Source organism: Squalius cephalus (assembly GCF_949319135.1).
Source record: "Squalius cephalus genome assembly, chromosome: 12".
Classification (NCBI taxonomy): Eukaryota; Metazoa; Chordata; class Actinopteri; order Cypriniformes; family Leuciscidae; genus Squalius; species Squalius cephalus.
The window spans coordinates 31,845,742-31,858,325 of NC_137133.1; the positions used below are offsets into that span (position 1 = coordinate 31,845,742).

General features: G+C 40.6%; 1 protein-coding gene across 19 annotated transcripts in view; it reads left to right on the plus strand.

Moving 5' to 3' along the window:
* afdna (afadin, adherens junction formation factor a) overlaps positions 1-12,584 on the plus strand; it is a 108,634-nt gene that overhangs the window by 88,821 nt on the left and 7,229 nt on the right. For 5 of the 19 annotated variants that reach the window (XM_079888543.1, XM_079888555.1, XM_079888557.1 and 2 more), the window contains 7 exons: positions 175-366; positions 452-540; positions 1,656-1,841; positions 2,838-3,977; positions 6,373-6,408; positions 9,128-9,262; positions 11,596-12,139. In XM_079888543.1, coding sequence (XP_079744669.1) covers positions 175-366; positions 452-540; positions 1,656-1,841; positions 2,838-3,977; positions 6,373-6,408; positions 9,128-9,262; positions 11,596-12,139 — 2,322 coding nt within the window. The remainder of the gene's footprint in view (positions 1-174; positions 367-451; positions 541-1,655; positions 1,842-2,837; positions 3,978-6,372; positions 6,409-9,127; positions 9,263-11,595; positions 12,140-12,584) is intronic. The other 14 variants (XM_079888556.1, XM_079888558.1, XM_079888553.1 and 11 more) reach the window with 7 other exon arrangements.

Consider the following 12,584-nt stretch of genomic DNA (forward strand, 5'->3'; position numbering starts at 1 on the left):
TCCCAGTCACACACAAAATGGTTCAAGTGATGCATTAAATCTAAATGGTTTCGACACATGTCTGGTAGTGTTTCTGATTTAATGTGTTGTGGGTGAATTCCCCCATTACGAAGAGATGGGCACATTCTCAGTACTGAGTTTTGTCTCATTCAAACCTCTCTTTCATCTCTGCAGCATCAGACCGTGGACGTGGAGACAAGGGAAAGCTAAGACCAAAGAGTGAGGGCTTTGAGCTCTATAACAACTCTGTGCAGAATGGCTCTCCTGAGAGCCCCCAGGGCACGTGGGACACCTATCCTGAACCAAAGAAGGAGGACAGGTTGTTGAAGAATCGTGCAGACCACCGCTCCAGCCCAAATGTGGCTAGTAAGTGTGCCACTTCAACGACTTGTCATATGTGCTTATTTTAAGTGTTGACATTATATTTATGTCTACTTTTTACCTTCTGAAGACCAGGCTCAGAGTCCAGGTGGGAAGCCTGTTTACCCAGGAGCCCCAGGAAAGATCACGTCAGTCTCAACGGGAAACCTCTGCCCCGATGTGAGTAGACACAATCATCGGCACCTCTAAGATGAATGTTGCACGTGTGTGCCATGAGCTCTTTTTCCCCAGTGAATCAAGAGTTGTTTGCAATACTGCTGTTGACTGTGTGAACTGTGTTGTCCAACTGATTCCCGGACGAATGAGTCTTATGAGGTGGTTCTTTTTAGCGAATCAAAAACGTACAGCATGACCAGCGAAGTTTAACCAATTCCCAAACAAATGACTCTTTTGAGCTGGTTAGTGAATCAAACACACACACACATTAAAGAAACATTAGGAGTCAATATTAAATTCCATACAATTCCTATCCCTAGTAAGTCGTTTACTAAGTAAAAGTGGCTACTTCAATCACATTGAAGCTGTTTAATGGGACAATAACAGCAACTTGCTTTGTATATCTTGATCAAAAATACCAGTGTTTGACTAAAAAGTTTGCTACAAAAATTATGTAAATTTGCTACACTGGACATCTGGGAACATTTTTGAGTGACTATTTGTATTTAACTTTTTGGACCAATCTGAAAATGTCACACTTTGTGTGTTTTGTCACACTACACAGTTAATTGGAAAAATGACTCATTATTACTAGAGAAACTAAACTACTATGTAAGCAGCCGATCTAATGACATGCCACTAAAATATGTAGTTAGTGCCACCTTTTTTAGGTAGTTGCTTCCTTATATTCAGAAGTACATCAGAATAGTTCATGCGGAAATGTGTTGTAATGCGGGTGTGTCGTTTAAGTCTCTGGTGTGTCGTTTAAGTCTCTGGTTTTAATTGAATAACCAGAAACTCTCCAATCCAAACACACACCAGAATATATTTTTTGTCTCTGAAACCACAGGCTAATAGAAGCCTAATAGAGACATGATTCATGGCTGATTGTTGTGTTGCTCATGTAATTAATCTTAATCATGTCTGTAACCACCATCTGATTGGCTAATCACTCTTTTATTCACATTCCTCTGATTTATACACATACATGCTTACTCTCACACTAGTTTCCATTTTAGATGAATTATAACCAATAACGCTGCACTAAAAAGTTATGGAAAGGGTGTTTACTCTGTCACAGCTCAGTCGAATCTGTCTTTACCCTGTTTTTCCAACAGGAGGAGCCCTCTCCACCCCGTCCAGAGGCTTATCCGATCCCCACTCAGACATACCCAAGGGAGTATTTCACCTTCCCAGCCTCCAAATCTCAGGACAGGATGGGCCCTGGCCAGCCCTGGCAAAACAACGAACCGGAGCCTCTTCCCCCTATGGATAACCACTCTAACAACAGCATGGCTATGCAGGTTAGCCTTTTTAGGAAGAGAATGCATAATAGTTCTGCATGGTGTCCTACACAGTAATATCACGACACTGGCAGTGTCACGGTATTTTTCAAACAGCACTGTTTTGTGTCCATTTAAATTTGCATTTTTTTTTATTGTTATAATGCACAAACAATAAAAAAAATTGAAAAAAAAATCGAAAGTTTGACTTCAGTAAGAATTTTTTAAAAGAAATTAGTACTTTTATTCAGCAAGAATGCAATAATTGATCAAAAGTGAGTGTAAAGACATTTATATATTATAAAAAGTTTTCTAATAAAAAACAAAGAATTTCTGATCACAGCAAATTGTCCACAAAAATTTAAAGCATAACAACTGTTTTCAACATTGATAATAAGACATGTTTTTCTGAAGGATTATATGACACTGAAGACTGGAGTAATGATCCTGAAATTTCAGCTTTACCATCACAGGAACATTTTACAATAGAAAAGTTATTTTAAATTGTAATATTTCACAATATTGCTGTTTTTACCATATCTTTTCTTTTTTTTCATCAAATAAATGCTGCCTTGCTGAGCATAAGAGACATTTAAAAATCTAATCACAAGCTTTTGAATAGTAGTGTATGGTATCTCTTACGTTGTTATTTCTGAAAATTTAATTTAACGTTCAGATTTTTTTAAGATTTAATTTAATTTTCATTCATTTCAATTTTATATGCATTATCTTACAAATTAAATAAAGTTAATTACATTACCAAGGACTTAATACTTTAAACTGTATCTGTTTAATATTTTGTTTTATTTTATTTTCAAAAATCTTTTAAAAACATATTAAATATCATACTTAATTATTTTGTAATTTGCAAGTTTGATTTGGTTGAGCTTATCCATTAAATAAAAGTTCATATGTATTTCCTGTCTAGTCACAATTTACATTTGTCTGCAACATCTGTGACATTTTCACACAAAAATAAGAAATGAATCTCACTGCTGTGTCATTGTGTCCTGCTAGCGGGTTGCGCGCTCTCAGGAGGAGCTGTGCGACGTTCCGGGCGGATACCCAGGTGAACGTCTGCGTCAGGAAGACCTGATGCTCCTGCAGCAGCAGCAGCGTGAGGCTGAGTACCAGCGAGGTGGAGGCGAGCACTGGAACCACCAGGTGTCCTCTTCGGTGGAGTCCAGTACCTCCAGCCAAGAACACCTCAACTTTTCCTCATCCTCTGGCTCTAGGTCCCAGGGCAACCACAAGAGCGGCCCTGGCCGCTGGAAAACCCCAATAGTTCCCAATTCCGGCCCAGTGGGTGTCTCCCAACCCTCCCGTTCTGACCTTCCCCCTCCTCCTCCTCCTCCACCCGCACACTACGACTATGAGCCGCAACCAGACATGCCGCTTCCTCCACCACCGTCTGTTTCACAGCAACAGGCAGTGGCCGCGGCCGATCGCAAGAAACGCGAAGAGCAACAGCGCTGGTATGAGAAGGAAAAGGCCCGGCTCGAAGAGGAGCGAGAGAGGAAGAGAAGAGACCAGGAGAGGAAGTTGGTACAGATCCGCAACCCTGCCGTCCCTGGCCCTGCCATGCACAACAACCAGCACGGCCCGCTGCCACCTGCCCCTCAGCACCAACAGATGCCCCATCCACAGCCCCCCATGCCAGTGCAGGTGCCCCAACCGTACCTTCCCCCGGTCCAGCTGCCACAACCGCCGCCGCCACAACCAACTCGGCCCGATAAACTATCCAGCCTTCCTCGCCAACCACCGCAGGACACGGTAATCCGTGACCTCCTGCCTCAGCAGCAGCCGCGCACCATCGAGAGGCGCGACCTGCAATACATCACCATCAGCAAAGAGGAACTGTCCGCCAGCGACAGCCTGTCGCCCGACCCCTGGAAGAGGGACGCCCGCGAGAAACTGGAGAAACAGCAGCAGCTTCACATCGTGGACCTCCTGGACAAGGAGATCCAGGAGCTTCAGGCCAAGCCCGACCGCACCGCCGAGGAGAGTGACCGTATGCGCAAACTCATGCTGGAGTGGCAGTTCCAGAAGAGACTGCAGGAGTCCAAGCAGAACGAGGAGGATGAGGAGGAGGAGGATGACGAAGATGTAGACACCACGCTAATTATGCAGAGACTGGAGGCGGAGAAGAGAGCACGGGTGAGCAGACACAGGGAAACTAATAGCTGTAGTTTGCTATGTGGATATAAATGGTTGAAGTCAACATGAAATCAAAACTGACCTCATTTTACTTTTGTAATGCACATTCCTGGTCTTATTGTGAACAAATTACCAGGGCACGTTAATCCAAAGAAGTCTTTATAATCTTTCATCAAAATGTAATAACTTGTTCCACCTCTGAAAGGTGTGGATATGAGCCACGTGGGCAGGGAAAATGATATTAGCCAACAGACAACCCAGTGAACCTACAATTGGTGTACTAGTTGTCACTACATATTAAGCTAAAGGAAAACGTATTTTAATGTTTAAACAATTGCAATCAATTTTTGCCAATTTTGTATTTATTTTTTATTTCAGTAATGTAGGTCATTCTGAAATTCATCGCATCACAAAAGTAAAATAGGTTGTGATGCTTTTCATGTTGACTTTAAGTACTTAAAATGTTACTATACCTTGATAAATGGTTTTGTGATGAACCTTTTCCTCACGCTTGTATAGAGCATTAACATTGTTTTTCAGCTGCTTTGGAACGACTCAGAGTCAGGAAATTTTTAAAAGAACTAGTTCTACTTGAGTACACTTGCACATGTGTTTTTCCTATTGCTGCGCAGATTGAATCGTCTAAGGTCGTTGCAAACCTCTGCAGTATTGTTCGAAGTTGAGTGCCGGTCTCTTTGTATGTCCGTATAGACTTTTGCGTTATGCTTGAAACCGCAGTCAGAAGCAGGACAGACTGGTGATGGAATCGCTAATCACTAACCTGGGAATCCTTGCGTGAATGGTTTTATTTTTATTTTTTATTAAGCCTCTGCTGTTATAATGAATGTTTTGCCATGTGCTCCTGCAACATGCCTATGTCATTGCTTTTCCATGCTGCACTGCTGATATACGCTGCGCTGACGGAGGGGTGAAGCCTGGGCTTTACGATGCCAAGCACTGGACACGTTTCCACTGCTTGCCCCAGCATCAGCCTGCCTCGTCCAGATCAGTACATCTCTCCTGATCTCATCTGTCATTTAAAATCTGATATTCATTTAACTTCTAAAAACAGATCAGTGGCGGAACCATTTCTGACCTTTAGCTACTGGCTAACCGACCATTTACAGTTCACAGAATCAATATTATTTGAAATGTGCTAACAACAATTTTGAACAAGACATGAACATTTATTATTTATATGCAAGGACTTTTCAGGCACATATTAAGCCTCATCTCTGACCAGGGTGGAGAATCAAAACCATTGATTCTGTTAGTAACTAGGGCTGGGTGATAAAATCAATCAACATAATTAAATATTAAATCTATCGATGTGTGTGTATATATTTATATATGCACCGATAGATTTAACATTTAATTATTTTCATGCACCACTATTACTATACATAATAATAATCAGCAATATATCTATTTTCAAAATTTACCCATTAATATATGCATTTGTTTATACTATATTTACATATATTTAGTCTTAAATTAATACTTTTTTTTTAAATATATATATTTTAACAATTTTTAGAGATGACTAACAAATCGTGTATGCAAATAATTTCAAATGAATCGATTTGCCATTAAAATATTTCGTAACCGTTAGGATATATATTGGCTAAATAAAATGTTTAATATTCAATTTGGCAACTTTGATTTTATACATCCATAAAATTGCCGAATGTATAGTAAATATACGATATATCGCCCAGCCCTATTAGTAACTAATGGCTTAATCTGTGCTCAGGAAACAGCCTGTGATGAGTACAGCCTTTAATGTCGAAACATTTGAGTTCAGTTCAATTGAATTCAGGCTCTTGACTTCTTGGTGGGCTGGTTTGTGTGTGTGTTATTTCCAAATAGCTTTTTTTTTTTTGTGCTTTCCAAGTCTCTGAGACATTCAGTGCTAGCACAAACTTCAGCCCCCTGAAGTCCACTAACGTTTTCCAACACCTGCCGTAGCGTAGCGTTCACCTGAGTTTCTGCTGTGTGCAGCACAGTGCTCAAAGCTAACTTTGATATCGCTCCATCTCTGAGGAGTTGGCAGGTCGAGCCGTCTAAGGGAAGGTCAACACAATCCTGTGTGTTTGAAGGAAAATATTGCCAGTGCTTCAGTGGGGGGGGACGTGGAATGATGGGGAAATTCCTCACCAGCTCAAGTGTTTGTGGAGAGAAGTGGACCGCTGGCACTAATCAGACCCAAACTGCCCTGGAATGTTCCTGGCAGAACATCACTGCGTCCCGGCCCACTGCGCCAATGTTTTTTTTTTTTTATTATTATTTTACTTTTATCTTCTCTAAAACCCCTCCTTTTCTTTATTTCTTACTACTTTATTTATTCTCTCTCCCACCCCTTTGGTTGCTCTGTATGTTTTTGTTTCTCTTGCAGCAGACTGCTGTTCCAGCAATCTCTGTACTAGACTTGGTATGTTCTTTACGCTCTTTACTTGTCTTCCTGTTTCGGCTCCACCTGTGTCTCCTCTTGTTCACTACCTCCCTCCCTTCATTCGGCCGTGGTGGCTCCTTTACCCATGGGTATTATTTTGAGAGAGATGTACCACTTTTTCAAGCAGGGGACACCATCATGGGGACTCCATCTCGGGATGTTCATTGTGCTTCACTGGGAAACTGCTGCTTTGCAACAATATCTAAAAATGAGCCGAATGAATCCGTAAGGAAGACATCATAGAAAATACATTTTTAAAGCTAAAGTTAGTCATTTCTAAGCCAGTGTCACCATATGGACTAAGTATTGTAGTTATTATATTCAAAACTAGTTTTCATCTTCCATTGGCTGGGGAAACGGTCTCGCCTCCAAACTCACTCCAGATCAACCTACAAATGCTTAATTTTGATTAATAAAATGATGCAAATAATTATTTTTAATTATTAATCAAATTAATTAAATATTAAGATAATTAAAATCGTTTTGACCCAGTATTTGTTTTCTTAAAAAAATTTAGAATTTTTAATCATTTTAATAATTGACTCATCCCTCGTTTTCTTAAAAAACGCAAGGCACTTACAGTAGAAGTTAATGAGGCCATGTTTTGAAGACTTTAAAAGCAGAAATATTAAGCTTATCATTTTTACAAAAACCACTTACAATAATTCTTGTTAAAACTTGTGAATTATTTGAGCTGTAAAAGTGGTTCTTCATTTTATCATCATTTTAAGGTTTATGACGTTGTCATGTCAACAAAATTGGATATAGCTTAATATAAACTTTTTTTTACGTTGTTGTGTCGATACTGTTGAAACCGTGGGTATTTTGACGCTCCATTCACTTCCATTGTAAGTGCTTCACTGTAACCCTGGGGTTTTTTGTTTTGTTTGTTTTTTTAAGAAAAAGAGGGAGAAGTTGAAATCATTTTTTTATGGCAATCTACAGTAATTCCACAAATGCTGTCAATTGAGTTTATCCTGTATTAAATATTCCTCTAACTAAAAAAAAAATAACACACTTCAGCTTTAAATGTGCTCAGGATAGCAACCTTATGTCTGGAAGTGTGCGCAAGGCTTAGACATGAACATTTGCATCTAGAAAACCACAAAATTCATTCCAAAGAAAGCTTTGAAAGTTCTTTTTCCTTCTTGGAGAACGTGATGAAGCTCTGCTGGTTTCGGCAGCCGTTGTTTCAATGCAGTGTCATCATGAGGGGTGGGTTGGTGCATGTTTTCTTCCAGCCCAGTCTCTCCGGCCCTGAGCTTGCTTGCATGTGGGCCTCATCACCATGCCGTGATCTCCATTCCGGTTTCTTCCTCCACTCCACTCATCACTGCTCTCTGTGTCTGTGTTGACCCTGGCACTTTGCCGCTCCTTTATTCTGCGTTTCTCCATGGTTTTTGGTGCTGGGTTTCTTCTTCCCCTATCCTGACTACTGGACATGTCTCTGTTTATGTCCTCTTCCTTCTGATTCCCGATGGAAACGTTGTATGACCGTGATTTGTATTTCCCTACCTGTTGAGCATTGTATATGTATTGTGTATGAAGTTTGATCAAGGTGTTTGGATTACCTTTCGAATGACTTTCTGTAGATGTGAAGAAGCGTTTTTGTCAGTAAGTTGTTTTGCATGCAGCGGTGTATGTGCATGTCATTCTCTTTTAATGTGTGATTGTGTTTGATGCACGATACCTCTCGTCACAGTGATCACATCAGCAAACTTGCTGGTGATAATTCAACAGGATGCTTGTTATACAAATCACCACAGCAGGCTAGTCTATAAATGAGCTATTAATAAATAAAACAACTACACATTTTATCTAGATGACTGTTAAAACTAAAAATATATATTTTTAAATGTAGTATTTGGTTTAATGTTATGTGTAGATACAGGTTTATAAGTTTAAATTGAAGTTCAAATGTTTGGGCTCAGTAAGATTTTTTTTGAAAGAAGTCTCTTAGTGTATGTTCACCAAGTCTGCATTTATTTGATCAGTACGGTAAAATCAGTGATACTGTGAAATATTATTACCATTTAAAATACATATATTGTATTTAGTATTTTAAAATTTATTCCTATGATGGTAAAGCTGAATTTTTTCAGCATCATTACTCCAGACTTCAGTCACATGGTTTTTCAGAAATCATTCTAATATGCTGATTTATATTTAAGAAACATTTCTTATCATTGTCAAAGTTGAACACAGTTGTGCTACATAATATTTTTGAGAAAACCAAGATACATTTTTTCAGAATACTTTAATGAATAGAAGGTTTAAAAAAGCATTTATATGAAAATAGAAAACTTTTGAAGCATTATAAATGTCTTTAAAAGTATTAATTTAAGAAAAAAATCTTATAGACTCCAAACTTTTGAACGGTAGTGGACGTTTGTTATAATCACAATATCAACCAACAAAATTTGTTAACTAATAAAGCCAGTTTTTTTAAGATTATATATCAGTAGTTTTAGGATTAAATTGACATGAAATTTAGTTATTAACCAATAAAACAGGCGCAAGCACCAATTTTTTGTAGATATCAAGGTTGTCATCATTTTAATTTAGGAACAATTTAGGTTTACGTCAGTCATTTAGGTTTAGCACCAGGATTTAAAATGGCAAATTCAGTCAGTCCAATCCATCCTCTCTGTGGTCCAGTGTTTTTCCTCTAAACCTGATTATGTATTGTGCACCTCAGCTACAGGACGAGGAGCGACGACGGAAACAGCAGTTGGAGGAAATCCGTAAGCGTGAAGCAGAAGAACGAGCCAAACAGGAGGAGGAGAGACGCTGGAGAGAGGAGGAGAGAGCCAGACGAGAGACTGAGGAGAAGGTATTGAGATCGAAACGGACCAGCGACAACTAGGAACTTTCTATATGTAGTTAAAAGCATTTATTTAAGATGTTTCTAATGAGAAAGGACTCATAGACAGAAAATGCAGCATGCATACGTTAAGTTTTTTTTGTGTAATGTGCAATTTGCAGGCATGTTTTAGCACACTTCATATGGAATGCAGATTATCTTTGTCTTTTTTCCCCCCTCAAACAGGCCTTAAACACAAGTCACGACTACAGCAGATAGATTTCACTGTCTCAGACCTGTAATCTTGCTATTATTAGTCAGGTTAATTATAGTGAGATGTTCTCCCAAAACGTTCTCTGCACCTTTATGAATCAGTCTTTTGACATATTTATCTGAAGGAGACATGTGATCAGCCATGTGTATTTATGCTAATACAAAGCTTTTTCAAGGTTTTCGCCTGATTTCCATGTGGATGGTTCCTCACGATCTTGTAAGTGGGTGTGATTAGAGACGGCAGCTGATGTTTAATACGTCAGGCTGTACAATATCACAGTCCCTTGTATAATTTAAAATAATGTGTATGTATATACATACTATATTTGCTGATAATAATAAGGTTTACTGCAGTCCTGGAGTTAGTAATGAACCGTTAACTGATAAAGGCTAAATTGAGTTTGTTTAACTCCCATGTGTTACACTTCTGGAATGCCTCAGCAGGTCATTGACTTACCAGTGGTCTGAATTTACATTCTCCATCTAAAATGTGAGCAGTATCGTCCCACTATGTGACCATCCAGTTTTATTTGTGCCTGTGTGCGTCATTTTCAGACCACTGGTAATTTTAGAGGCCAGTTGTGATGTCCAACTGCATGTCTTCACAACATCTCCACTCCTGTGTTTGTGATGTATCCCCCATCCCCTTCAAAGAAACGCATGAGAATCACATGTCAGATCTTTGCACAACAATCCAGCATTTTGTTGGGCGGCCATTGCCATTCCATACAACATTGCTTGGAAGTGCTGTTGGAAATGGGCCCACCTTGGTTTTCATGGAGGCCGTCCCAGATTGAACTAGCTCATGTGTGTTTTGCCTCCACACGCACTCATAAGAGACATTCCCACCGCATACTAACCCAGGGGATCCATGCACAGAGACCAGAGCAGAGCCAGCCACGGGCTGTTTTTCTCTAGAATTAAACCGCCAAATGCCAGCCAGACATGGAGCTTGTAACAGTATCATATGCTCCAGTCTTTCCATTACAGTTAGAACAAGACGCATCTGTCAGCTGTAGTGACTTGTTTCTCTTTGGTGCCATCTGGTGTGCTTACAATCAAATGCAAGTCTTATACAACGTCTTCACTGCAAGCAAGCAACACAATGCAACTAAACTAAACTTGATTGTGTTTATACAATTGGCATTTTTGAGTTAGATTAAGGGGCCGTTTTCATGACATAGTTTTCAACTAGAAACGGAAAACTTTTAATGCGATAATGATAACGGTGTTGGGGGCCTAAAAACGCACACTTTTGAAAACTGGTTTTCAAAGTGTAAGTTTTTAAAACAACACTGTTATTGTTTCCGTGTTTCCAAGTACAAAAACGTGAATCTGTGAAAAAGGTGATGGCATGCACATGTGTATTATGTGTTTAGTCTATAGGCAGGTGAATGTGCACAGGCGCATAGTCTTTCTTTACAAAGTGACATCACCTACTACTGGCCTGGCATGCATAATACAGCGTTTTTAGCCGTTTTCGCAGATCCGTGTGAATGGGGATCCTTTTGATAACGTCATCTGTACAAAGAAAAAAACGTTTCCATTTTTAGTACATCGTTGTCATGTAAACGTACCCTTAAGTGAAATCTTTTAAACACTTGTATGTGTGTATATGTAAGTGATTGGTCCCTTCATGTCAATCAGCCTGACATTTCCTGTCCAAATGGGTGGTTCTTGGCCAGATTAAGCTGCAACGTGCACTGAACTTGCAAAACTACGCGCATTACAAATAACAAGGCTCTCTATGCAACAAGCGACAATGCAAGCTAGCATATTGTTGCTTTATGTCTAGTTTGTGCCTTTGCTTGCTTGCTTGCAGTGTTCACTGTATTTGTTAAAGCCACTGGCCCACTTTCCCCAAACATGCAGGAGTAAGTTTTAGCAACTTGATTCACTCAGAAACACATTACATCACATCAGCAAACACATTTCTTCTACTACAATGTAGCTTTACTACATTGGTGCATCCATTAGCCAGAGTACCGTTAGCTTTGACCCAGGCCTCGCCGGTGCCCCTGGTGGTCAATGTGAGCGGCGCAGGCTAGCGAAGGCAGCTCTAACCAGCTCTTCCCATGTTCCCCCCTCAGAGGAGACAGGAGGAAGAGTACTACACCCGCCTGGAGGCAGGGCGGCGCCGGCAGCACGAGGAAGCCGAGCGTAAGCTGCTAACGCCAGACGAGCCTGGTCTGTACAGACCTCCCCTTCCCCGGGACTACCAGCCCCCTTCACCCGCAAGCACCCCCACCACTAACATCAACAACAGCGCCCCTCCGCCCCCGCCTCAGAGAAACACCTCCTACCTCAAAACCCAGGTCACCTCCCCCGACACCATATACACTGCCAAGTTTGTCTCGTACAATGACGAGGAGGAGGAGGATGAGGAGGACGCGGGCCTAACAGGTCAGGTTAAGCTCTCGGCCACCCGGAAGTCCTACGGTGACCTTCCGCCCGCCCAAAAGCCCCAGCCGCCGCCAACCGCGCGCAAGCCCCGTCCCGTCTCAGATGGCATCTTTCTGTCCAGCTCATTCCAGCTGCCCACAGCGGCCAATGCCAACAGTACTGCTCTCAAGGCAGGGCAGCCCCCTCTCCCTCCCACCAAACCCAGCTTCATCCCGTCAGCCAACTCGAAAGGTAGAGACGCCGAGGAGAGAGAAGGGCCCGACCTCAGCCCACTCGTCCTCCGTTTGTTATTGGGTTATTCGTTTTCATGTTTTGTTTTTTTTCTTTTGGTGTTCGTTTGTTCCTTTTCCTGTTTTCCAACGGAGACTCAGCGCTCTACATTTTCCATATTCCCTCTACCTTTCTATCTGTAAATTTACGTAGTATCATAGCCAATCAATCGAATCATATGTCCTGGTTTTTATCTTTTTGTTTCTTTTTTTTTTTTCCTCTTTTTGCAGGAATCTTCTGGGTTCAGTACAATTTGAGCTCAGTTGACAGCATTTGTCCATTATCATAGAAAAAAATATCGACCCGTTTCTTTCTTTTTAAACTACGACTCAAAAGTTTAGGGTCAGTAAGAATTGTTTTATTTTCAAATAAATAAATTCTGTTATTCAGCAAGGATGCATTAGCG